General features: G+C 40.3%; 3 protein-coding genes across 4 annotated transcripts; 1 reads left to right on the top strand and 2 right to left on the bottom strand.

The window, feature by feature from the left end:
• Positions 1–2,609: 2,609 nt before the first annotated feature.
• slc25a4 (solute carrier family 25 member 4) lies at positions 2,610–4,801 on the top strand. The gene is made up of 4 exons (XM_033624697.2): positions 2,610–2,822; positions 3,451–3,937; positions 4,035–4,175; positions 4,282–4,801. Exons 1-4 carry the CDS (start codon positions 2,712–2,714, stop codon positions 4,437–4,439), a joined length of 897 nt encoding a protein of 298 aa, XP_033480588.1. The 5' UTR covers positions 2,610–2,711; the 3' UTR covers positions 4,440–4,801.
• Positions 4,802–5,502: 701 nt separating this feature from the next.
• On the bottom strand, positions 5,503–12,635 carry cfap97 (cilia and flagella associated protein 97). 2 transcript variants are annotated; one of them, XM_033624696.2, is made up of 5 exons: positions 12,497–12,635; positions 10,680–11,659; positions 10,010–10,290; positions 6,968–7,130; positions 5,503–6,181 (listed from the first exon to the last, which is right to left on the bottom strand). In XM_033624696.2, exons 2-5 carry the CDS (start codon positions 11,641–11,643, stop codon positions 6,060–6,062), a joined length of 1,530 nt encoding a protein of 509 aa, XP_033480587.2. In that variant the 5' UTR covers positions 11,644–11,659; positions 12,497–12,635; the 3' UTR covers positions 5,503–6,059. The 2 variants fall into 2 exon arrangements, with proteins under 2 accessions (XP_033480587.2, XP_033480586.2); XM_033624695.2 differs by having other exon boundaries at positions 5,503–6,184.
• A 2,014-nt stretch (positions 12,636–14,649) lies between these two features.
• On the bottom strand, positions 14,650–21,963 carry ufsp2 (ufm1-specific peptidase 2). Its single transcript, XM_033623315.2, has 12 exons — positions 21,872–21,963; positions 21,588–21,678; positions 20,444–20,627; positions 20,279–20,345; positions 18,952–19,106; positions 18,618–18,810; positions 17,190–17,336; positions 16,896–17,060; positions 16,674–16,798; positions 16,513–16,589; positions 15,244–15,368; positions 14,650–15,144 (listed from the first exon to the last, which is right to left on the bottom strand). Exons 1-12 carry the CDS (start codon positions 21,872–21,874, stop codon positions 15,058–15,060), a joined length of 1,419 nt encoding a protein of 472 aa, XP_033479206.1. The 5' UTR covers positions 21,875–21,963; the 3' UTR covers positions 14,650–15,057.
• Between the last annotated feature and the right edge of the window lie 4,697 nt (positions 21,964–26,660).

Consider the following 26,660-nt stretch of genomic DNA (forward strand, 5'->3'; position numbering starts at 1 on the left):
GATTGAAAGCTGCATAAGTAATGTCTGTAAATTTAAATAATGGTGCACAACTCAGGATGAAGATGCTTCAGAGGACAAATATGTGAATCAGAGAAACTGATTTACCAAGAAGCTGAAAAAACTATGACTCTTACTCGCCTAAAAGCAGCTGCAAGCCCCTGTGTCAGCGAGCACCTGCCTAACCGAAGGGCTGAAGTGAACAAGATGCTGAATCCCGACCCAGCTCTGAGGTTGCAGCTGAGCCTGACCTCTGACCTGGCTGGTGGGGGCTACTCAAGAATATTTCCCCATGGGTAACAAGTAAAGTGGTGCATTATTTGTATTGTTGTGAGTGGAGAGTGGAGTAAATGAGTAAAAGCACCTGTTTCACTGGGTACCACATTTGCACTGTGGGGATGTGATCGATGCTCTTTAATGTGACTCAGCTCTCTAGTGCCACCCACTGACGATTCTAGAGAGCACAATACAGCAGCATGGACCACAAACTGAGAGATTCAGATAAGCAACAACTACAGATCTGGAAGAAAGGTCACTGCTTTCTTCTAACACTGTTAGGCTCTGACATCCCAGTTAAATCTTCTTCAGAAATTAATATATAGTGGAAACATAATCTATAAAAAACAAACTACAGTTATGTCATAAGAATTAGTGAGGTCTCATCACAGAGCAACTTTGGGAGAGTACAACATTTATGTAGGCAGAGTAGTTTTTACATATCATAATTAGTATTGGTCTTTGTAATAATTTTAACATCATCACCATCATCATTATTGAAGTTATCATCTTTCCATTATCCTGCTAGGAAACTTTGAAACTTATAAGTTTGCCTATGAGTGAACACAGTCAAGCAGCGCCATCCAGTGGTCATGAGATGGCAGTCACAGTCCTGAGGAGGGTGAAACCTCAAAAACTTCATTTTAATGTATTCTCATTTTAGTTTAATTCAATACATGTTTGCAATTTTGTGAAGCTTCATCTTTTTCTTAAAATCTGGATTTTACATTTGACACTGCTATGATGATTTTTTTGACGTGAGATATGGTTTGAAATATTGAATTTTTATAGACCTGATCTGTGTATGAGATGACTGATGGAAAATTGTGAACAAAATACATGATATGGAACTGTTAACCCACAGACTAAGGAGAAATGGACAGTGTTGACATGTCAATGACAAGATGCAAGAAACTGAGTAACTGCCTATGTCACAGAGATGATTAGCTTTCGAGAAACAGGGCAATCCGGACATTTTGAATTATTTCTATACTTATGTCTGTTTGTTTGTATTCTGCTTTGTATCCCCCCTTTCTCTACCTTTTTTCACATCTTGTCAAATCAATTAAAATAAAATGTAATAAAAATAAATGTGATCTGAGATAATTTTTATAATATGGCGTTATATGAATTACAAAAAAATGACTTGATGAAGCCGATTTTGTTTGTAAAGACCTACATTTTTTGTTTTTATTTAAAAAAAAAAAATCTTTGTTGTGCTTCTGGTCACCAGAAAATGTGTCACTGCAAATTGGCTGTATTTGATATCCCCACATGAATGAAGCAGTCTCTGAATGCAGCCACACTGTTGGACTGGATGTCCTGCGTCTCTCAGGCATCTTGGCTCCGTTCATATTGCTTTGGATCATATTGCGTTTTCGTGTCAGTTCTGCGTATCTGCACGTGGCATTTGTGATGTCAAGTCAGCCGGAATAACACTTCCGGTGCGACAGAGTAAAGCAAACTTGGCTTAAATCATGTCGTTGCTTTTGGGGGGTGCTGGTTGCATCTTATTTTGAAAGCAAAATTTCCGTTTTCCGTTCCTACTCCCCGTCCTACCTCGTGCTGGCTTGACGCGGGGTTTCAACAGGTGCCAAAAGTAAATGTGCAGCAAAACTGTCAGTGAGCTGAGAAGAAAAGTCCAGCCTAAAATAAAATATAATAAAATGAAATAAAAGCAAGTTGTTGGTGGTGATTTAGCTGAATACTCTCTGTCCTCTAAGTCTCCCATCCATTCGACCTCTGACCCAGAATCAACAGGTTGTATTTCAATCTAAAGTGGCACCCCCCTTATACTAATGAAAATAGGCTCTAACTCTATATTTTCTTTAGTAGCATAAAGCATATTGATGTGTTCAAAAAATGAGAGAAATTAAGTCACTGTCTTTTTATGCCAGGGTCATACCACACCTCTGCTATGAAATGTTAAAAATGGTCTGTACTCTGCAGGAAGATAGTAAAGAGTGCACCACAGCTGAGATGCACTACATAATACACTTTTCTTTATTTTAAGGCCTCTGGAAACACTTGAACCACAAGTGTATGTTTGTATTATGGATGAGGAGGCTGGGGCCAGCAGGATTTAAGGTAAAATGCTTTACCACGATTAGGATTAGATTAGATTACAAATAAATTTATGTTTTAATCATAATCAAACTATGCATATTATGTCCTTTAAACGTCCCCGGCTTCGCATTCCCCAATTTCAGGAACATGGCGCACGTCTTGCACTTCAACCTCGGAAGTTTATCCAGCCTCGTTTATCTGTTTGACAAAATCCCAATCCGTCACTCAAAATTCTCGCGATAAATGGCGCTGATATATTAGGACAGATGGGGGGGGGCTCGTCCACTTTGAGGGGCGTTGGGTTTCCCTGAGGACCTTGGTGAGGTTCAGAGCAGTCAAAGGTCTCACATCGGCACAAGGAGGATCCAACCATGTCGGACGCGGTGATTAGTTTCCTGAAGGACTTTCTGGCAGGTGGCATTGCCGCTGCCATCTCCAAAACAGCTGTCGCTCCCATTGAGAGAGTCAAGTTGTTGCTGCAGGTAAAATAATTGAACCAGCTGTTGCCTAAAGCATGGCCGCATGTTCATTCTTTTATGCGTAAAGTGTGCGTAAATGTCGTTTTACTGATAAACCAAATATATAAATGTATATCTGGAATAATTTTCTAATTAAAAGAAAGTCCAAGTGTGCACTGTGTAAGTTCATATGCTGGGGTGCATAATGTCAGGGGGCACGTGAGAGGATCTGCGTCAAAGTGGAGATGGTTTTACGCACTGGACTTTGCAGTGTTGCTGCTGTGATGGCGATGCTGACAGGCCTCCTGATATGTGCCAATAAAATAGCCACAATAGTAGTTTATGACCCCTTGGTGTGTTTATTGAGTACATCTTTTCTCCAATATAACAGATGACCGCGGTAATATTTAGTGGAATTGAATTGCTAAATTTAACCTGAACTATGTAATCTAATCCACGGCTGATTCTCAAATGACAGCACTGTGCATGGAGGCTGGTCGGTCTACAACTACACACAGTAATGCCTGGCCGACTGTGTAAATACAATAAGTTATTGAAATTGAAATGCAAAACAATGAGAGAATTAATCATATCTTGAGGTAGTTGGACATTGTGTGTGTTTTTAATGTGCTTTAATTGTCTTTAATTGTAGGTCCAGCATGCCAGCAAACAGATCACCGCTGATAAGCAGTACAAGGGAATCATAGACTGTGTGGTGAGGATCCCAAAGGAACAGGGCTTCCTCTCCTTCTGGAGAGGTAACTTGGCCAACGTGATCCGTTACTTCCCCACCCAAGCCCTCAACTTCGCCTTCAAAGACAAGTACAAGAAGCTCTTCCTCGGTGGTGTGGATCAAAAAACACAATTCTGGCGTTACTTCGCCGGTAACCTCGCATCTGGTGGCGCCGCTGGTGCCACTTCGCTGTGCTTCGTCTACCCGCTCGACTTCGCCAGAACAAGGCTCGCTGCCGACATCGGCAAGGGCGCAGCCGAGAGAGAGTTCACTGGTCTCGGAAACTGCATCAGCAAGATCTTCAAAACCGATGGCCTCAGGGGTCTGTACCTTGGATTCAACGTGTCAGTGCAGGGCATCATCATCTACAGAGCGGCCTACTTCGGATGCTTCGACACAGCTAAAGGTGCGCACATGTGCTCCATGTTACTTTGCTCATGTTTTAACGCATGTGTTTTAAGTATTTCGTTATGCACGGGTGACTTGACTCCTCCCCCACACAGGTATGCTGCCAGATCCCAAGAACACGCACATCGTCATCAGCTGGATGATCGCCCAGACTGTCACCGCTGCAGCTGGTATTATCTCATACCCCTTCGACACCGTCAGACGTCGTATGATGATGCAGTCCGGACGCAAAGGAGGTGAGCCTCACTCAGTGGAACCATGTCTTATTATAGTGATGGATTTGCATTTTACGCACGAATCCACGAGCATCACGCCTCACTATCCATGTCCCCATTTCCACAGCTGACATCATGTACGCGGGCACAATCGACTGCTGGAGGAAGATCCTCAAAGACGAGGGAGGAAGAGCCTTCTTCAAGGGTGCCTGGTCCAACGTGATCAGAGGCATGGGTGGTGCCTTTGTGCTGGTGCTGTATGACGAGATCAAGAAGTTCACATAATAAACTTTCTAATCTCCCAGTCCTCAAGGAAACCTGTCACGTTGTTTTAAGTCTTAATTCTTGTGATAGAGTGATAACAGCTTGTGGTGAATTACAATGTGGGCATGTACAGGTAGGTATACTTGACCCGGGTGAACATGCCTCCTCAGAAATCTGTATATATCCCATCTACGACGCACACACACGTCTTTCAGTGTGACAGTCAAGCCAGTGTTTCAGTTGAGATGTTGTAATGATGCAGAAGATGACGTCACTACCCATCCTATGTCAGAGTCAGTTAGTAAGGCAGTTGCTGAGGCCCATGTGTTGTTACGTTGTGACACCTCACACATTATTTTATTAAAAATAAAGATTTATTAGTCTCACAGTCCATTATTTTTCATGCATGTACTGTTGACATGGCAACCTGTCATCTGCAGTTTAACAGGCCTTTTTCAAAGCAGACATTTTGCCTTACCAGTAGGATGAAACAAGTACTGGTGTCACTAATGGTACTAACCGTTGTTCTGTTTAGTGTAAGTGGTGCCTCGTGTGACACTGAGGCACCACGCAAAACACCAGGACCCTAAAACTGAAGCAGTAAAACAGAATTCAGCTGTCATTCATTTTATTATTCACACCTGTGCTTTTCCTTCTGTGACATGTCAAATGTCTTAAATGAAAAAGCTTTTTTAAGAGCACACTGCAGGTAAAACACAGTAATTAGGATTCTGTCTTTATATTATAAAGTGACATCATCGCTCTGATTTTTACTTGTGGTAGAGTTTGTGGCAAATATTGATTCATACATGGGATTTCACCAGTTGTACCCTGACACCTCCACTGCTGACAAACAATAACCATAAAGTCTGAGAGGTTTGTATCACAGCAGTTTTGGTTTTGCAAAGAACCGTTTGATAATGTGCAATATTCAAAGTCACAGGCACCACAGAAATATTGAGTAGTTTCATATACAACCACTCCCCTGGCCACCGATTGTGGCATGTGCTCAAGAATGTTTTAGGAGAGAATGCATTAAAAAAAGATTTTCTGTCCATCAGTTGTAAAACAGCACACCTCTAACTATTGGAACAAGCAGCTTTATTTTATAAGGCACATAATATACATACATATACATTTATTTAATGTTTATAAACATCATTCTCTAGTGCATCATAAATTGTACAAATACGAGAAACGAGGGCAAACAAAAAATAAAATGCAGATTTAATGGTAAGGTCTCTCACATAAACAGTTAATTGTCTGTAATTTCAATATGGCTGCTGAAGTATAGAGCATATTCCTTACAAATATACAGCTAGATAACTGTTGTGTAGAGCTACTGCAGTATTCAGAAGCCACAACTGAACTGTTGGAATGCATTATAGTAGGTCTGAGCTGACCATTTGCTATATTTCAGCATCAAAGAGAAAGAAGCCCACCTTCATTTTATCTGATAACCATGACGACACAAATCACTGAATAGCTGATTTAGGTAAGTAAAAGCCAGGTGAAGTCATGCATGTAAAAGCTGCTTTAAGCTTCATACCTTTAAAACATAACCGTTTGTGATGGACGGACACCAACAGATGTCACTAAAGGGAACCAGCGATGTGCTTCGTTGAAAATGGCAGTGTTTTTTCAGCACCAGGCCGGTCGGGATGCACTTAGTTTTTTTGACCTGGGTGCGGGTGTTTTGCCGGAGTCAGAGGTGGTGGAAACTGCTCTGGAGCTGTGGTGGGCAGAACTGGCTGGCCTGGGTCCTGCTGGTGTGGACGACAGAAAAATATGTTTTTCCCATTTTCTGATTACCATGCATAAGGACAATGGTGTTCATCAGATTTGGTAAAGAAACTGGTTCTACTGTTGACAAATGGTTCAACAAATTTGACAGCAAATTTTGAAATAATGCTGAAAATTGAACTAGACAAATTATTTCAAATTATTCAAGCAAACATTATTTAAGTAAACATCAGAAAGGTTTACAATGACAAGAAGAAAATCAGTCAATCAGTCGATACTGATGTATAAATCAATGGGTGATTCTTACCCGCATCAGTCTTCCACAGCTGCTTTTTACTGCCTGAAAATCTTCTTCTGTTAATAAAATTTCTGCAGCCATCTGAAGGCAGCAGCTCAGACATGTCCCATAAATCTGCGGCCTTTAATTTGAGAGGAACATCGCAGCACAGTGCCACATGCTGGTCCTCTTTGTTTACCTTGAATAAATCATCACATGCAAACAGCAGCAGGCTGCTGCAAATTAACTCTACACACCTCTGCTGGTGCGAAACTGCTCGTGTGGCATCAAAAACACTCAGTGAGGGTTGGGGGCACAGGTGCTTTTATGGTGTGCAGTTATCTCACAAGTGGGTTTCTCTTAAAGTGCTAACCCACATCCTCAGGCCCCTGTGGTGTTGCCATACATACATAATACATAATTGGGTAGAGAGATAGTCTTAATATGTTAAACATCATTCTAAAATGTTGGGTATAAACCCATTTCTAACACCGTAAAACACTGTTAGATCTAAACCCAAGTTACCTACCTGAGGGTGTCTTACTGGAAGGCCTCTCTTTATTAGTGGTGGACATACAGACAGTGTACGAAGGAGCTCCCAGGTATCCCATGTGTCGTTGATAGTCTTCCAGTTGCTCTGAGCGCTTTAGGCCAGGTGTAGGCTTGACGGACTCCAGCCTCTTCAGGAAAGCCTTAAAGACACATAATGACATTTTTTACCAGGTAAGTAGTGATCAAATATCATACTGCAAATGCTAATTATCCTGACACACTGTTAAAGCCATCAGGTTTAATGTGAATTTCCAGGGTAGTAGTCAGGTTAACCTTGGAAAAATGTGGGCATATATGCAGTATATGAGGTCTGTGTCAAATATTTTCTTGTGGAAACTATCCATTGTTTTGAAAAGACAAGTGTGTCATGTGCTCTTTAAGTACTCAGTTCCTCTCAGTGTGTGTTGTGCCAGCAGCAGTTTTAGGTGAGTGTTAAACTTTTTCTAGCATTTGGTTGATTTAGCCCTTTACCACTGTTGTCAAAAATATCCATTTATCTATATGCATTGATTCTGAATATTAAGAACAATTGCAGTACTAATTTTTCGGAGTATCGATACAGCTGCACCTTCTTGCTGTCCTATTATTAACATTTACTACAGTGACTTTTTTATGTGACATTGAAAATGGTGACATTGAAAATGGTATTGAAAATTTACCCCCCCCCCCCCCCCCCCATTGTATCAAAGTTAGAAATCCCAGTATTGTGTCAACACTACCATTTATTATAAGTTGATCACATTTGTTCTGGCTTTTCACCCACAAAATATAAAACCCCATAAAACATTTATGAGGAGTTTGTATCTTTCACAAAACAAACAAGTATTTGACTCAGAAATGAAAAAGAAATTCTACAAATCCTTATTAAATTCTGAACTCACAGAAATATGTAGTAATTCACAGCAGCGTGAGCAACACAGTGCAGGCAAGTGGCTGAATGTCATACATGCAGTCACACTCCCACATGCATGCTGTGCAGAAATCTCTTAGTAAGCAAAACCTCCGCATAAGCAATGCAAATAGCAAAAAGCTCAACAGTCGAGAGGCTGTTTAGTTCACAAAGCTCAGAGATCATAAAAAGGCACTGCAGGCTTCTAAGTGCAGTCATGCTGATCACCTACTTCATATCCAAAATATGAGTAATTTGAAATCTCTTCAAATTAAATCTAATCCTCTACATCAATATACTTTTTTGATAGGAAATGAAGATATACTGTGTATTTTAACCAACCTTGAAATACACATAAGTAGTTCTACTTGGGCAGGACAAACGGGGGGTCTTACATGTGTAATGTGTGGGGTGGACACTTCATCACACAGCAGATTCAATTACTTCACTCTAATAATAGAGAGAGTGAAGAGCACTCCTGACATCATAGAGAGATGGACGCAAAAGAGAAAGAACAGTCTGTCCTGAAAATGACTGCAAACAGATGAGAATGATAAAAACATCAATCAGGATTATTCCAAAATCTCTAATCAGCAACAATGAGAGACGTGTGTGATGATATCAGAGAAGAAAAGAATGCAACTTTTCTGTTTTCACTTGTCAGGAGGCGATAACACTCTACTGGCTGCCTATTATAATTTCCTGATTATTTTTCTCCCTCTTATTTTTAAACACTGCTGTTTGCTTGTTCCACCAAGTGGTCAAGCAGAGTTAATATCCAAGGTGAGAGGCTAAAGTTGCAGAGGCTGAATGGTCTTATAATGTCACTCTGTGGTGCTGCTGGCCTGCCACCTGCTCCCATCTGTCTATGTCCATTCGTGTCTGTTTTCAGGGGCGGCACTCTTAGTCTGACACTGACTCAACCCAACTAACTAGTATCCTTAAAGAAATGTAAACTTTAGGAGGCAAATACCTGTTAGAATAAGGGATTTAACTGCAGAAAACCACACAGGCTAAAGTTAAGTTATAAAAACAGAATCAATTGTATGATTGTGACAATAATGGTAATTATTTTATTATTATTATAATATTGCAAATATAGTTTATCTTTACAGATTATACTCATGCTGAATTGACTGTTGACAAATAACGCCTTGTATTCTGTGTCTCTAGAGTTAAGTGTTCTGCTGTTAAGAATTGTTAATGTGACAGATTTCTTAAAGGGAGTTTGCCGTAATATTTTCCACCAAGTGCAGGATGGGAAAATTTTTTTCAAAAGGAATCTAGTTGTATTCTTGCAAAAAGTGACCCTGCAAAATCTCCAGTCTTTTCAAAATCCTATAGTGTGTGACTCAAAATTCAGTCTTTTTATGTGAGAGGGTGTCAGACTCAAGTCTGTAAAAAATTTTGTCGAAGTCTTTTCAGAGTCTTCTATGGTTGGCATAAGTTAGACGCAATACACAAATGAGAAATCTGGAACTTCTGTCTAGAGACACAGCAGCCCCAATATCACCTACTACATAATACTAAATTAATACTTTTTTTTTTTTTTATTTTAGCATTTTGAACACTCACCACCACAGATATGTTTCAAGATTAATTGGAACTTTTACTTTGTTATTAGGTCAATGTAGAGACAGACAGGAATAAAGGAATAAATGCCATGTGACAAAGGTTTCAGCTGAGGGTTTGACTTGAACTCGTGGATAGATGATATACTGTTTGGGAATAACATTCACTTAGAAACTCAAAAACACACTTTTCACACTGCCCCAGAACTGACACCACTGCTGCAGTGTATACAGCAGATAAGGTTCGAATCAACTTCTTCAGGTCAATTGTGCTACGCAGCCGGTACCTGAGAATCAGAGAAAAGCTGATTCTCATGTGGATCTGAAGAGGTGCAGTTTGTAACACTGTGTGCATGAGCTTAACATCAGTAACACTGAGCTTCATGAACCACAAGCCTAAAGCAAACATTCTGTCATGTCCAACTTTATTTAAGGAGGACTGACTGAAAAGCAAAAAGGAAAACTGAAGAATTCGAGTGACTGAAGTACCTATTCTTATATAAAGGTTTATGGGTCAGTGTTTACATCACAGTATCAATCCACACAAGGCAAAACTCACCAGGTTCTCCCTCTCAATGCGTTGCTGTTCCCGCTGTCTGTTAAGAGCACTGTGAGAGAGGCGATTATGAGGCGACTTGCTGGCCACGTGGGTTTTCTTTCTTGCTGTACTTCCTGGTCTGGGCCCTGGAGAATGGCGGGACAGCTCCCGAAGAAGACGCTGGTTCTCGCGATCTATGCGTCGGACCTCATCGTTGGTGAATGAGTAGTTCTTCCTGTTCCTCCCTCCAGGATAGCGCAAGACCAGTTTACTTCCGAGCTGACCCTCTGAACTGAGGGAGCCTAATTGGTGAAAAGGACATTTGTTAAAGCTGGGGACTGACTGGCTCCTGGAACTGCAGTTTTTGGCACTTTTGAGTTGGCTTCATTTTTCAGCCCCAGAGATTGCTGCTTGGTGATTATAAACCATTGAAAACATAGTTATAATTGTTATATCAAATCTGCCAATACATTCCCATAAATACTATACACTTTACCTTTAATGGGTTTATTTTTTTTCCAGCTTTTTCATTCTACCTGTAAACTGTTGAAAACTCATGTCCATACCAAGGCCCTAACTTTTGATGGGGTAGATATTGCTTAATTTTAAGGGGTGACAAGTCAAAAAGGTTTGTGAGTAACCTGGTATAAAACAAATAGCAAAGCATTAACTGACAGACAACTTTACTCACAGTCGTCTACATCTTGATCTGAGTCCTCATCTTGATGTATGCTGCTGAGGCCACTGGAGGGCACTCTTTCCTGCTGCTGCTGCTGCTGCTGCTGCTGCTGCTGCTGCTGCTGCTGCTGCTCTTTCAGGCTACCCTCTTCTGCCTCTGTGTTGTTCAGGTCCAACGACTGGAGAGGGCTAAAGTCAGAAGAGGAGAGGGGGCTCACATCTGTCACTGTATCCTCTGACTCCTCTGTACGGCCAATAGGCCCCTCCCGGGATCCTGTTGAGCCCACTCTGGTCCTTCTCACTCCAGGAGATGAAGGTTTGTTGGCCCTGTGAAAGACGGGGGAATCACAACTGCTTCTCCCATTGCTACTGCTACAGGAGTGCTCCGAGTCTGCGTCTACGCTGCTCTCGGTTGAGGTGGGGGATGGCGTTCGGGTGCGCCGACTTCTTATCAGTTTTTTAGGAGACTGTTTATTTCTCCCTTTTGAGCCTGAATGTTTGGATGGTGGTGTTTCCTCTTCAGACTCATTTGGACTCTGACTGTACACATCTTTATAATCAAACTCTCTGGCCTCAGTCAACAAAGCCATGAGTGTTCCTTTGGACCTGTTAGAGTGCATATTAGAGTCTGCCTCACTATCACTGCTATTACTGATGACCTTTTCTGATGCACATGCAACAGATACGCCAGACACCCTGCTCCTGTCTTCTTCCTTTGACTGACAGATGTCCTTCTTCCTTTCTGCTCTGCTGCTGCTGTTGTTGTCAGCTGCTGTCACATGTTTTTTTGGCCCATCAGTCCTCGGGGACAAGCCACCTTTTGTGTTTTCTGTCTGTTTTGCAAGTAGGCTCTCATGTCGTGGTGGGCGCTCCTTTCCCCCTCCATCTTTACTGACACTGTGTTCATCGCAGTCACTGTCGAAAAACGAATGATCCACTTCACCTTCTAGTTCACCTGGGCTGAACATGGCAGACATTGCCAACACGCTGGACCTGCAAGGCAGCGTTACATCACAACATTAGGCTACTATAGGTCAAAGAACTGTGCTGATGGTTTTTCATGTTTTAACCAATGTGCTACAAATTCAGATTTTTCATGATGTGTTTTAGAGATTGAACACATTTTTTTCTTCCATTAGGTTTTATTCAGTTCCATACAACATTAAAATCAGTTAGTAAACTCTTGAAAATCAAAATCTGTATTCATTTTGTGACATTATCATTGTGAGATACCAGTTTGGACTTTTCAAGCTGCACTTAAAACCTACATTACCACACAACAATACTGTAATACTGGAAAAAAGTGACTTGGATTTGATGCAGATGTCCTGTGTGATGGATTACACATCTCAGACAGATTTCAATTAGGCAATTTACTGAGAAACCATCAAGGCAGAAATGAAAACCAGTGGCTGTGGGAAAATACATCACACAACTCCATCAAGATTGATTTGAAAACGTTTAGGAAAAATGTGAGGAATATTGCAAATGATTTGTTGTTGAGGAGCTAAATGTAGCAAACACATTAGCATGGTCCACTTAATGTTTTACTTATACGGTATTCAGCCACAACATTATGAATGTATCTAAATGTAGCATCTGTAGCTTAGCGTTACTATCAAATTTAGCATGAGATTTGGACAGACAAGCTGTAAGAACGATACTGTCATTAAAGACACTTTTCACCACGTCATACACCATGAAGGAGAAACACGTTAACACCTTGAACACAACCCAGCTTTATAGCTAACTAAAGTATGCTAGCTCACTTAGTCCAACTGTTTTACGTTTAGGTTAGCTAACTTTAGCCCTATGATATCAATCTCTTACCTGGCGGAGGGGCTTCCGGTAAACAGTGTTTCACGTTACAGTTGCATTTAACTCTTTGGAGAGGATGTGTTCCGTTGAAAAGACGAATAAATGAAACGCAAAGCTGCGTTAGAAGCAAAACAAAATCTCCGTTAGCGGCTCCAGCTGGCTGCTGTCAGCGTGACATGGTGCCTTGTAACTAGGCAACGTCACTTCCTGGCAACGGTTACTCTGCAGTGATGTCGTGGGCTAGAGCCTTTGCTTTTTTATTTTAAAATGCATAGTTGATTGTAGATATTTTATTTGTGGTATTTTTTCACCCACATTTTATTTTAGACGTTTATTTTGCGAGACTTTCTTTTTTTATTTTTGCAGTACTTCCTTTATATTCTCTTTTGTATTTATTGTTACGCACCAAAAAAAAAAAAAAAAACTTACGTGAATACCTGGTGAATACCTGCTTGGCAAAAAAAAAAAACTGATACAGATTCAGAGTATAAGTATAGTGAGTTGGTTATTAAAAAAAAATTATAAATTGAAAAAAATAGATAGATATACACACTCGATTTGTTTAGCAGACCCCGAAAATATATATATATATATATATATATACACATACATACATACATACATACATATGTATATCAATATATGGCGTTAGTTCCTGGAAAAAATGTAACCTATACTAAATATAAATTCTTCATATGGTTAACTTACCAGGAACAATGTACCTTAACCCAGACATTCACCAAACTGCAGTGTTTTTATATATATATATATATATATATATAAATTGTTTGACCTTTGGTAAAATAAATTCATGACACCATTTCACAGCAACAACAACAAAGTATAGTAAGTTAGTAAAGTGTGTTTGGTGAGTCAGCTACTATCATAGTGCTTGTTTGAGCTCATACTTTTTTCCTACAAAGTGGATTTCATTTATTATTTTTCATATTTAGCAGCTTGTCAGCACCATTACTTTACAGAGAAACACATTACCCTGCAGTAATTCATCTTTGGCAGCTAGAGGTTTAAATTACTTAAAAATATCAAGAATCACAACTGGTAGAGGAACAGACAAGAGGTCATTTAGTTTTTCCTTTGGGGATCTATTATGCCAAAGTAACTGCTCCCCCTAGTGCATTCCCATTAACAAGAAAGGGGATTATCTGAAGGCGCGTCCCCTGACATTACAATTTGTCACGCTTTTTCTCTTAATAACATTGTTAGACCTAGAAGTGACACACACTAATGAAATGCCGATGTCCTTGGGACAATAGGAATCGGGTGAATCTATCGTATAAACCTGTGTCTGGTCACTGTCATAGAATTTACATGCCAATGCAGGAGGGGTAGAAATGGGGACTGAATGAGGGGGGCTATTTCTGTGGCAGTCCCATAGTTACACAATCGGCCCATGGAGAAGAAATCACAAAGAGTGACAACACGTTTCTGCAAAATGAACCGTCCAGTCTAAGCTATAAAGACTTTTAAGAAAATTAAAATTTTATGATGCCTACTGGTGAGAAGAGAAAAGCGTCAATTCAACTCTGACAACTAACTGGTTTTGAAAACTCAATTACAGGGAGTGATTGTTTTCCAATAATGGGCTGTGTCAGACAGGCTGCATTCAGGAGCAGCTTCTTAGTTCTCAGAGTAGGACCAAGAGTGCCTGAGGGTCCTTTAAATGTTTCCAGGAGGTCCACAGCTAAATAACGATTAGTGTAATTTCTGTATTCACTGGCAAATTTATATATTTCAGAATGCATAAAAATGAGTATACATTTCTGTTTACAAATTAACACAAAAGACTAATCCTTCAATGTAGGTGTTAATTGAATGTTGGGGGCTTGTATTATATGGTTGTCTGTAAAGGGGGTGAAACTAACAATTATTCTGTATCTGTAAAATGTCAGAAAATAGTGAAAAAGGCCCATTATAATTTCCCCAAACCCAAGGTGATGTCTTTATTTTTCTTGTTTCATCTGAACAACAGATCAGAAAACCAGAAAACATTCAAATTACTATCATATATGACAAAGAAAAGTATGAAATCCTCATACTTTGTGAGGCTAGAATCAGATAATATTTGGCCTTTTGTGCTTAAAAATATCCAAAGTTTCAGCTCTAGTCTGTAACTTTACAAAATTTGAAAAAGGAACAAAGTCATATTGAGGGGAAATATACTGTACAGTTTAATCATTTGTAAAATCAGCCAGTGAAAATAAAAATCTGTTGACCTTGATGCATTGTATTCCTGAATGAAAGGAGCCCATTTAGTATAAATATTTAACCAACCTTTGTCATATTAAATAATGGAGAGTACGTTAAGTACATAACATGACATGACCAATTTCTCTTTTCAGTACCAAACCATATCCAACTGTATTTGTGCCTGTGTTGCTAAGACAATGGTTCATGAAGGAGTAAATTATAATAAAATTAACATAATTACAAAAATTACTCAAATTTGCAATGTCGGACACATTTCCATAAAACAGACAGGTTATTATGTCACTGCTAAATTTTGCAGATGCTTTACCAATGTCTCTGATGTCTGTCAGACAGGCTGTGAGAGCTCAGATGACCTTTGGCCTCTGAGGCAGACACAGATTATAATACGCAGTTTGATCCCAAAACTCTGGACCTTTCCAGCCACACCAGCCCTGTGAAAGATAATACACAAACCATAACACAATGCAGTATGTGAAAACATGTACTTTACAGAGAGAAATGCAGCCACTGCAGATGCTTTTAACAGTTACCTTGTCTGTGATAACCTGTAAGTCCTCTGCTCCTGTGTAATGTGGATCGAGGATGAGATAGCGGATCTGCCCGGTGGTCTCACTCCATGCCACACCGAGAATAGTGTGAGCTAAAACTCCCCCTCCTGCAACAGGAAACAGTGACATGAAAAGATTGCATGCGTTCATCTTAGGAAAAAACTTTACTAAGTTTTGACTTAGGCTGTGTTTGTGTTTCTGTAAAGCCTCCCTTTACTAAATCAGCCATATATAATTTGCATTGAGGGGCCAAATTGCTATAGTTTAGGTGTTATTATTGTTCATGTTAAAGATTCTGTACCACTATATGCACAAATGATGTGTAAGCTGTTTAAAAGGGACAGTTCACCCCAAAATCAAAAACAGATTTTCCTACTTTAACATGTTCTGCTTTGCCTAGGTGCAGACCTTGGAATGTGCATCTACTGCTACGTAGCTCACCTAGCACCACTGAGCTGCTAACTTTCCATCTCAGCAAAGTAGGATGCCATTAATATTTACATCTCTTGCCGTCACAAGTATGAGCCTCTCGTCCATGAGTAGATGCACACTTCCTTCTGCACGGTGATTCAGTGGCAAGTGTAGTTCGGTAGCAAGAAAATAGTGGGTGTGCTCATGGCTGTGACGATGCTTCAGAGAAAAAATGATACCAGCAACCCCCTGCTGGCTGCTCTTACTCAGTTGTGATAGCATAATGTATTGTACTCCGCAATTTAGGGCCAAATCGCAATATTAAATGACTGTTGTGTTTGTATCAGCCATATGATCAAAGTAGGCGTACACGCTGCTTTTGCTGCTTGAATTGAGAGGGGCATCTGGCATATGCGCCAGGTGGGACGCCTTTTAAGTGATGTGCAGACTCTGCTTACTTGGTGCACCACAGGTGTACCCCAGTATTGTATTGGTGCTGACCTAGTTTCTACATGAAACTCTTCACAACAAGGTCTGTGGATTTTCTTGAGAGACATAACTGTTGAGTTTTTAAAATGTATTTTGTTCGGTGCTTTAAGCACCACAAGTCATGTACCATCTTATTACATTATATCTGAGAGAAGGCAGACATCTCTACGGCTGATATCTCCAACACTGAGCAGCTCACACCAAAATAATCTAGTTTGGTAAAAAACACCAGAGGCAAAAGGAAAAATATGTATTTTTGATTTGGGGTTGAACTGTCTCTTTACATTTAATTAAAAGGCCTAAGTGATTAGTTTAGGAACAGTTCTGAAATAGGTGAGACATCCAGCTTACCAATCATGATGGGAGTCCCCTCAGTGAGGAAGTGGTTGGCCAGTTCTCTGCCTTTGGATGCCAACTCAGACCCTTGACTAAAGAGTCCAAACATTTATCATCAGTTGAACCCAAACAATACGAACATACTACATGCTATCCATAGGTGTCACACAACACACCTCACAAACATGATCTTGGAAGTGACCCCAAGCAGCTGATTCAGAACAGCTGACACCTCAATGGATCCGATCCACTGGCGTGATCCAACAAAGGAGGCCTGTTTGTCTCCAACATCCACTAAAGCCTGGAAGGTGAGAGCCCATTTAAACCAGCCATTTGGACATTTTTATTGTATTGTGATAGCAATGCAGTGTATTGTATTTACAGGACCACGACTGTACCTGTTGGATCTCCTTGTGAGGGGGCACTGCCCGCTCTACGTAGCCTTGCTGCTGGAACCACGAGCAGATGGTCTGGAGGGAGCGATAAGCACAGCCCCAACCATTGTCATCCATATGGTCCTGCATGTAGTGGTGATAGCTGTAGATCCCCTGGACCAAATACACCTTAAGAAGAGATAACACACATGAGAAAAGATAAATCAAGGTTACTCTTCCTTGCAGAGTGAGTTTCATTATCCATCTTCAAAAGAGGAGATAGAGTGTGACAGACTTTAATTTGCTGATTAGTCACACCTTTCCATTGTCCAGTGTGGGATGTGTGAGGACCAGATGAGGATTTCGGAGGTAGCCGTCTTTGTAGGGCTCATTGGGAAAGTGGTAAGTGTTGGCTCTTCTAAAATAGGGCCAGTCATCGGGTAGCTCAAACTGTTGATGCAGTTCCTATATAGACAGAGATTTTGTGTACAATCAAATGTAAAAATTAAAAAAAAAACAATTCTGAAACATACAATAAAAGTGAATTAAATGACTAGACAAAAATTGTAATTATAAATATTAGGTATAAATCATCATTATAAAATCATTATCAGTGCAAGTCTCAATATGTGTGTCGCCATTAAATCAGACCGAATATGCCAGCTTAAGAAGGTGTGTTTTCAGGCGGGATTTGAGAGTGGAAAGGGAGTCAATATTGCAAATATTGTGGGGGAGAGAAATCCGGGGGCAAGGGGCAGAGCGGCTGAAGGCTCTACAACCCATGGTAGTCAAGCAGGCCGATGGTGATGTGAGTTGGATTGCAGAAGAAGATCTAAGAGTGCAAGACGGTTTGTAGATATGAAGGAGTTCAGACAGGTAGGAAGGGGCTGGATTATGACAGCCCTTAAAGGTGAGAAGCAGAATCTTGAAATCAATGGGAAGCCAGTGAAGTTGCTGGATGGGGGGCATGTGCAAAATGCATTTTAACCACCTAAAAAAAGTCCCACTCAAAACATCTATAACAATTGAAGTGGACGCTATATTGAGAGTATTTTCACTGCTTTAACTTTCCGTCTGTTCCAACAGGGAAGCCATTAACGGCTGAAGTTCAACATTTACACTCTTGTCAAAGCCACCAGACTCCATTGACAAAAACAGTAACTTTGGTTCGCTGAACACAGAAGCTATTGATCTACCACTGCCTGGATCAGTTTGTTAGTTTGTGTTATTGTGAGACTTTGGTGAATCCAAACTAACCCCTTTAAATGCCAAAGTCACAATAACACACAAAAAAATGATCTGATTGAGGCAGCAACAGAACAGGAGCGCCTGTGTTCGGCAATGTTAAATTACTTTTTTTCTCAATGGAGTCTGGCTTTGAAGAAAGTGATAATACAGCTTCAGTTCCCCGTTTGAAATCGCTGTCTGCAGCAAGGTAAAGCTGTGAAAATACTTGCTTCTGTGTCAGTACTCCTGCTTGCTTCTCAAAACTGGGGGCGTGCCATCTAATCCATGTAATACACTGACTATGGATAAGTACCTCATGCAGCCACACTTAAAACACAATAAAGATTTCTATGCTTTTAACTCAGGCAGTGCTTCATGCAAGTACAATGGGCCTGTTGGATAAATGTAGAATATGTCCTTTGAGCAATTAGAATTATGACAAAGTAACAGCTTCAACATCAGGAGAACATATTTTCTGTCTGTTTTGATTTTAAAGACTCTGTGGACCGTGGTTCGTACCTTGCGCTGTGTCTCTAGTTGGCTGTCAGGCACTCCTGTTGGGTAAACTACAGTCACCAGTCCTTTTGGCTCTGGAAGGAGGAAGTGGAGCGGCTCAGGTACCAGCAGTGTGGTCCCCTTCATGTATTGTAGGGTTACTTTCTCCATCTCATTCAGCTGATTAGTTAGCGCCTCCAGCAGGCGTTCGAAGGCACTGCAACACCAGAACAAAAATCTCTCACAGTGAGCAGAGCAAGTCATGGAAGTGGCTGGTGGTGAGTTCAGGTTTACTGACACTGATGCAGAGAGGTTTGGGTGTTTGGTCAGTGATATTTAATTTTTAGGTAAAACATACTCTTTGATCGTGTCATCGCTGGTGGTCCGAACGACACAGTCCATGGGAAGAGTTGTAGACAGGAAGTGGGATTTCTGGACTGTTCTGCTGAGGATCGGGGCTGGAAGAGGGCCCTTCCTTGTTGCCTCTGTCATCAGGCGAAGGTTAATGACACTCTGAAAGACAAGTGTGAATTTATGAGCATAAGCACACACAAACATGAGAACCAAAACAAGACATAGGTGAACTTCTGTGACAGTAACCTGAGTATCTTTAGGTTCTGGACTGTTGGTCAGACAAAACATTTGAAGACACCTTGAACCTTGTGAAACTGTGACAGTTTTTTTTCTCTTTTCTCTGACACTGTATGGACTAAATAATTAATCTGCAGTGTAGGATACAATGAATGAACATATGGCACATAATAAACACTTTCATGAGCCCCTGATCTTACCTCACACAAAGGCTGGTGCTAGGGATTGTGGATTCAAATCTCACGAATGGCCTAGTAGTGTACCCTAAGTACATTAGACATTCTGTGCTGTGATAACATTTTTACAAAAGAAAACTGAATATTTGTGTGTTTCTGTTGATCAGATGAAACAAAGAAGATGTGAAGGTGTCGCCTTGAGCTCTGGGAGACTGTAAGGGGTAGTTTTCATTTTTTTCAGACGTCTTACAAATCTCGCCCTCAGTTGACTAAGAAAATAGTCGGACTCATTGCACATTTACAAAACAAAAACAGGCTGTCAAAACTATCAGTAGATCAGCACTTTCCCAGTAGTTATCCAATTTTTAAAGTGCTACAATCTCCATTAATTATACATTTGATAGTGTCTGAAGTACCAAAGCTATAAAAAGAACAATCAACAATCAGATTTTTACCCCAAGGCTGCATCAATACAACAACGGAGAAGAAAATCAACTGCTCCTGAACCTGTGGCTGTTTTGGCATTCTCTCCAGCAACAAAGCCACAATGTGACTGGAGGGGTGTGTACACTGTACAGTTACGATTTCCTGTACTAGCACAGTGTGCATGTTGTTACAAAATATCATTACAATTATGTGTGCCTAAGGCATTTTTGCTGTGGTGTCATAAGAGATGTCAAGTATCGTTTTTCTTTACTAGTCTGGTATTGTGACAGCCCTAATACAAAATGCTGCTAAGATGCCATGTATTTATATATATGTGCTATATATCTTGTGGCTCACATGGGGGAAAATTAAAAAAAAGAAAAAGAAAAAGTGTTCTGCAGTGTTTCACAACTTGGTATTCCCCTATCTGTACAGTTCATGTCGGAAAAACCTCAACGTTAACCCATCTCCGTAAACACAAGATGTACATACCACTCCTGAACTTTTTTTGAGTTTCTTTTTTGCGGATCTCTTGCCAGTGCTCTCTTGGTCATCTGTCCTGAAATAAATACAATTCTCAATTACAATGCAGCCAAACAATCAAAAAAAGCCGAGGGTTCCCTACAAGACAGAAAAGATTTGAAAAAGTGAACTTACTGTATCCATTGCTGTAGATCTTCACAAAGCGTGCCAGGAGTTATTTCTTCAGGTGTTGCATAAACACCTCTGTTTGGCCAAATGAAAACAGGACTGTCACAAACTGTCAAAACACAGGATTCAGATTTCACCTGAGAGTGAAGCGCCTCAAATGTTTTCGAGATGACTTTGTGCATGAGCGGAGCTGAAAGAAGACAGAGAGACGACATTAGATGTTAAACAACTACTGCACTGTTAACACAATCTATTTTATATCCTGCTGGTATCATTCTTGCTGCCATGTGTATTGTTATACATCTTATCATTCAGTCAATCTTAAGACACAATGGAAACAGGTGCACATCCTTTAATGTGGCATGGCACTTTACTGACATTAATTTATCTTTACCTAATAAGTCCCACTAGAATCTTAACATCAGCATTTTGCCTTTCTCTTGTCTGCTGTCTTTTCTACCCGTTTCTTCCATACCTGCTTGTTTCTGTTGTGTGCATGTAAGACAATCACCGGTTCTGTGGCTACCAGTCAGGACACCGAAGTCCTTGGTTTCAGGGAAATTTACCATCTTGAGGAAGCATTTTCATAACACAATTACACATATATTTCCCATTCAATGGTTTTATGCTTGATTCAGACATTTGTTTAAGACCAAAAGCAATCAGAGTCAACCGTTTAAGTCCAAACATATAAATCAAAATCATGGAATTTGACATTTTTAATGGGAACTTATATTCCTGGTATTGTGGGAAAGGCTTTGAGACAGCATTTACCTACTACATGTAGCAAGTAAATTACATTTGTATATTGTAGCAGTATTTATATAGTAAGTTTATACGGTCTAATATGGAAGACACTTGTTTCAAGGCTTGTTTTGCATCCCTAAAATCCTGACTATGGTCCTGCAGGTGCGTTGTTAGGAAAGTTACATATCTGGGTTGTGAATGCTTTCCTGTAATGTAACCGATCTCCTTTTTACTAATAGATAAAGGGCACAGCAGCAAGGAAAGTGAACCCTGTGACCAAAGTATGCACTTAAATCATGCTGGCACAATTACACTGTTGCTGGGATCCCCTTAAACCTCATGGGATCCAACTTTGAGAACCACTACGTTCAAATATACTGTAGTAAAATGTCCGTGAACATACCATCTGTGCAGTCTAGCTGACATTTCAATTCCAGCCGGCCTCTGACACGAAGGATGGTCCCTGTGTCGGGGGACTGTGAGTCTGCAACAACCTGAGATAACACAAGAGAAGTAAATAAACCAGCTGATAGAGTTTATAACGAAGGTAACTGTTGTGTTTTCATAGCCTGCCAACACGGAAGCGAGAGGCCGCAGCCAGTGTCCTGCTGGTTAAATGTAAAGGTGACGCAGCTGAACAGAAAGAGACATAAACGTTTGGTTGAGCTAACTTTGTAGTAAACTTACCATTGTGGAGCTCAGTCCAGTAAAACCACTCAGATACCTGCTGCTCTTTAGGCGCTGGAGGCTGACATGTCTGTTTTCAACGTGTCTCTGGCTGCTGCATTCTATTGGACCACACTGAGCCCGCCCAGTTATGGTGCATTCAGGGTAACTCGTAATTAGAAGCTTTTCTGTATAACACAGTGGGTCCCAACCATAAACCTTTTTGCCTGGTAAAATGAAAGTTATTTTTACTTCTCAGCTGAATTTCAGATGGATTTTTAAAAGGCCTGGTGAGCTAAAAGCCTCCAATATTTCACAAAAAGAAGAAAAAACTATTAAATTATAAAACACAATTTTATGCAGTGGGCTGGAAACCACAGGACTGAAGTTACAGCCAGTGGTGGAAGAACTATTATGATATTTTACTTCAGTAAAAGTAGAAATATATCTAATATTCTGTTACAAGTAAAACACATTCATTTAAAATCTTACTTGAGTAGAAGGACATAAGTATTATCAAAAAAAAAAAAGTAGAACAGTAAAATTACACACGATGCAGCCAAAATGGGGCCTGTCATTGTTACATTATTTTATATTGTACATTACATATTGTTGATGTTATTGTTATTATTACATTTAAAATGCATGTTAATACTGAAGCAACTAGTAACTAACTAACTAACTAACTTAATAACTATATATTTTGTTATTAGTTTGCCATCACTTTTATGTTGTCATTTTATTCTTTGTGTGTTAACTTTTTTGTTTCTGATAACACTGTGAAGTTTTAATGTAGTTTTTGGGTTTAGTTTGGTTTGGTTTGGTATGTCACCTCTCCCTGCAGTTTTTTGTTGTTGTTGTTGCTTTTTTTTTTGTAATTTTGTGTCTTTGAAAATTGTGCAAAAATATAATTTTATCTAAAATATAATCATTGGTACCTTATAAATGCAGTGGAGAAAAACTACAAGAAAAAATATAAAGTAGCACATGACTTAAATAAATATACTTAGTTTCTTTCCACAACCGGTTGTAGCCTTGTTTTTGTCACGCTTTTCTTAGAAGAGTTGCATCACATTTTTTTTGTTTGTTTGTTTTCCTATTCTGCACTTTAGCTACTAAAACATACACATTATAGTTTCATCTCAATGACATTTAAACGCATATTTGGACATTCACTGGCTCATTTTCAGACTGTCAGTCTGTCACAAAACAACAACAAACAAACAAAAAGATGGGAATTGATGGGATTGAGAAGGATTCAAACATATAAAAAGAGCTGTGATAAAATTCTATGTTGTCATATTAACAGAGATGTAGAATGCACTGACTGAATAAATTCCCTGTAAGAGCAAATAACATGGAGACTCATCTTTCCTGATAGTTAAATACTCTAATGTGAGTTTTAGGAGATGTAGGGAGAGAAATAAACAATAAAAGCGCTTGAAAATGAGAACAGGTTACCTTCATTTGGGGCACAATGATAATTTTAAAATACCCTACTACAGGTGCCATAGCTACAAAATTTCTCTAGTCAATCACACTGCTCACTGCTAATGAATGCACTATACAGTCTCCTAGTGATGCTGTTTATACAGTATTAAGTGTGTCTCTGCTGCTGGTTCAGCTTTACGAGGATTGAGTGATGCATACTACATCTAATTATTCCAGCATCAGTGCTCATGTCACCCTTCTTATGCAACACTTGACAACATGCATCAACATTCTTCACATTCCTATATTTTTTTTATCTTTTTCTGTTCAGCTCTTTATATGGATTTTATATGTACTTTTTAACAAGGATAATAAATGCAAAGAGTGTATTAAGAGTCAGGAGTATTACATTAAACCCAGTTTCATGGTGCACTGCCTGTCTGCCTCAGGCCATGCGTGCTGGGCCAGGGAGGGTGAGCAGACACAAGGTTAGAGATGCTGCATGTAGTTGTTATGCATGTAGAAGTAGGAGCTCTCTAACTGTTATGGCTCACAGCAAACATCAACACCCAGAGTCTTTGAACTGAACAATAGCAAAACACAATCATTATCAAAGGCTGCACTTTTAGACAAATCAGATAGCAGCACATAATTAACTGCTTTTTGCCAAACAAAGGACCATTTTTTGAGCTTATGAATTATGAGTTTACTCCTGCTGCAGTGTGGTACGGCAGCCGCACCAGAGAAGACCAGCAGACGCTGTAAGGGGTGGTGAAGGCCACTGGTGGATTATGAGACAGTGGGCCCTTGGGCACAGATATGCAAAAGGCCCCATCACCTTTGCTACATAAGAGCAAGACACTTCAGCCCTTTTTATATAGGAATTGTGCAAATGTGCAGGAAAGCCCAATCTGTCTTTTTACAGCATTGGCAGTATAAAAACAATATCAGGTAGTGCAGCGAAATGCCGCCTGTCTACTTTTGTTCATACAGAATGCGCCTTTTTCTGGGCAATAGGGGGCGTGAGCAAGTAACAAAACGAGAAGCCACGGCTGGTCAGTCCTTCGGCGATTCTCTCATAAGTTGGCCCGTCCTTCACCGTCCCCGTCATCTGACGGTTAATGGCGTCTTCATTTGTGAGGGCAAGGAGGGTGCGCAATTCCTTGTTTCCCCAGTTACTCATCTTTACAGTGTCTGTCAGGTTTGCATTTCCCTCTTGCTACCAGCAGCTCATTCCTGCTATCAGCTGTTTCCTGTTTATCCACCGCCAGTGGGTCGCATGTGTGGCGTCATCAACAGCTCCTCCCACAAGTCATCAACAGCCCCTCCCGTGGCGGAAGGGCACCTCGGTCTTTTTAAACTAAAAGGGTTCCGCCAATATGTCTACCCTACGAGGCGGAATATTGGGCACCTCGGATCAAGTTGCCAATCCGGCTCTGTGTGTCTAAACGCTCGCAGCTTGCCGGCAACACAGCCCAACATTCGCCAAATATCTGGCAGTGTAAAAGGGGCTGCAGTCTTTCTGGCGATGTTGCCTCTTTTGTTGTTGTTATTTTGCATCTAGTAGGTGTTTTGTGTCTCTTTGAGGTCATGTTGTGTCTTCTTTGGTCATGTTTTGTTTTGTCCTTTTGTGTAGTTATTTGGTTTCACTTTGCAGTTTCTTTGCATCTCTTTGTGGTCATTTTGAGTCTCTTCCTGTTCGGAACCTGTAAATGTGAGTGACATTGTGCAGGTAAAGCCAAGGGGGGGCCCTGACACTTCAGGCCCCTGGGCCTGTGCCTGGTTTAGTTTAGTTTAGTTTAGTTTAGATTAGAAGGGACAGTGCAAATTAATAAATACACATGGTATAAAAATGCCAGAATTAGCCAAAAGGCCAAGATGTTAAACAAGGCTACCTAAAATGCAACGAAGCACAAAAAAAGCTGTATCATAAAAGACCCACACCACCCTGGACGCCGTCTGCTTGACCCCCTCCCCTCGAGAAGAAGGTACAGGACAATAAAAAGTAGAACAAACACACTCAAATACAGCTTATTTCCAAGAACTGTAACCTGAAACACACACACACACACACACACACACAAACACACACACACACACTCTTGCGTCATATTCCTCAGTTTTTGGCACATACCACACTATTTTACTTTTTTATTTGATTTTATTTGTTGAACTTTTACGCACGCTACTGAAGAGCTGCCACATGGATCTGTTCTGTCATGAATATCTGTAAATGAAACGACCTGCTGAAACGAGTTCACGTCACAGCCCTGTTACCCTCACTGAGTTCAAACCTACAACTTACAAAGTCAAATAAAGCACATGCCCGGAAGCAGGGTTGAAAATGAGGTTAGCTTTAGGTCAGTCGTGTTTTGTTCCAACATTGCTCCTGGATAAAATCATTAAGGGTTTGTTAAGAGCACTGGGAGCTGAAATGGCCTATCTCATTCAGGCGGCCACATCAATCGTCCAAATGTAGCAGGTTGTCAGTTAAAATGTGAATAAACACACTCAAACATGCCCACTGCAAATGGCTGGTTTGTAGTGTTAGCACTTAGCATACAGACGAGATGGCTGCACTGTATAGTACCTTCACTTAAACAACATTTTTGGATATAACCATTATTTTTAGAAACCTGGAAAAGACAGCATGAGTTCGTCTGATGGACCGGTTTTGGCCCAAAGATCCACTATTAAATCTACTAGAGAGCATAAGTGCAACATTACCAAAGAAGATTTACTGTTAGTATCTATTAAAGGGACTTTATGTGCCTAAATGTCGCAATCTGCCTGAAAAAAGTTTCTCCTTGTTAAACTGAGTGCAGTTGAGTATATACATTGTGACTGTCTGAAGTCACGGCTGATGAGTTCCTGTGGACTGAGTGTGCCGGGCTTGATTTGTGATGAGATTAGCTATCTCCCTCCGTGTATCATAAACAGAGTATTAGGATCTTTGGACAAGTGTGTGCAGGGACTGAGTATATGGCAGGCACTATGGAAACTCACAGGACAAATGCACATTCATCATACAGACATATAAGCAAAGTTTATATTTGGATTCATTTGGTTATGTAACATCCGAGGAGAAAAGAAACTGTTATATTGCTTACAGTCTCAGTCCAACTCATAAACTCAACACTGGTGGTTGCTGAAGACATCTGGGATCATGTTGTGCTCACGAGCTACGCTTATAAAACAAGTTTCTGCTGGTCTCTGCATATATGTGCACGTCTCTCACAGCTAAAACAAGAATTGAGTTCATGCCAGTCTGATTATTTGTCTACATCAGACAATGCAAATGTATATATACTTCTGTCAATGGGAACTGTGGTTATCCAGTTTTGGTGCACATTAAGTCCTTGTATAAATGGAAGGATCA

The sequence above is a fragment of the Epinephelus lanceolatus genome, chromosome 3, assembly GCF_041903045.1.
Source record: "Epinephelus lanceolatus isolate andai-2023 chromosome 3, ASM4190304v1, whole genome shotgun sequence".
NCBI classification, from domain to species: Eukaryota; Metazoa; Chordata; class Actinopteri; order Perciformes; family Serranidae; genus Epinephelus; species Epinephelus lanceolatus.

Excerpts from the sequence above, each read along its gene's own strand:
- slc25a4 (XM_033624697.2), top strand. The coding sequence starts at position 2,712 with ATGTCGGACGCGGTGATTAGTTTCCTGAAGGACTTTCTGGCAGGTGGC. Across the intron at positions 2,823-3,450 it reads GAGTCAAGTTGTTGCTGCAG|GTCCAGCATGCCAGCAAACA; the intron begins GTAAAATAATTG and ends CTTTAATTGTAG. Across the intron at positions 3,938-4,034 it reads ATGCTTCGACACAGCTAAAG|GTATGCTGCCAGATCCCAAG; the intron begins GTGCGCACATGT and ends TCCCCCACACAG.
- cfap97 (XM_033624695.2), bottom strand. The coding sequence starts at position 11,643 with ATGTCTGCCATGTTCAGCCCAGGTGAACTAGAAGGTGAAGTGGATCAT. Across the intron at positions 10,291-10,679 it reads AGATCAAGATGTAGACGACT|GCTCCCTCAGTTCAGAGGGT; the intron begins GTGAGTAAAGTT and ends TTCACCAATTAG. Across the intron at positions 6,185-6,967 it reads TTCCAGTAAGACACCCTCAG|CAGGACCCAGGCCAGCCAGT; the intron begins GTAGGTAACTTG and ends CGTCCACACCAG.
- ufsp2 (XM_033623315.2), bottom strand. Across the intron at positions 18,811-18,951 it reads AGCGATGACACGATCAAAGA|TGCCTTCGAACGCCTGCTGG; the intron begins GTATGTTTTACC and ends CTGGTGTTGCAG. Across the intron at positions 17,337-18,617 it reads AACTAGAGACACAGCGCAAG|GAACTGCATCAACAGTTTGA; the intron begins GTACGAACCACG and ends CTGTCTATATAG.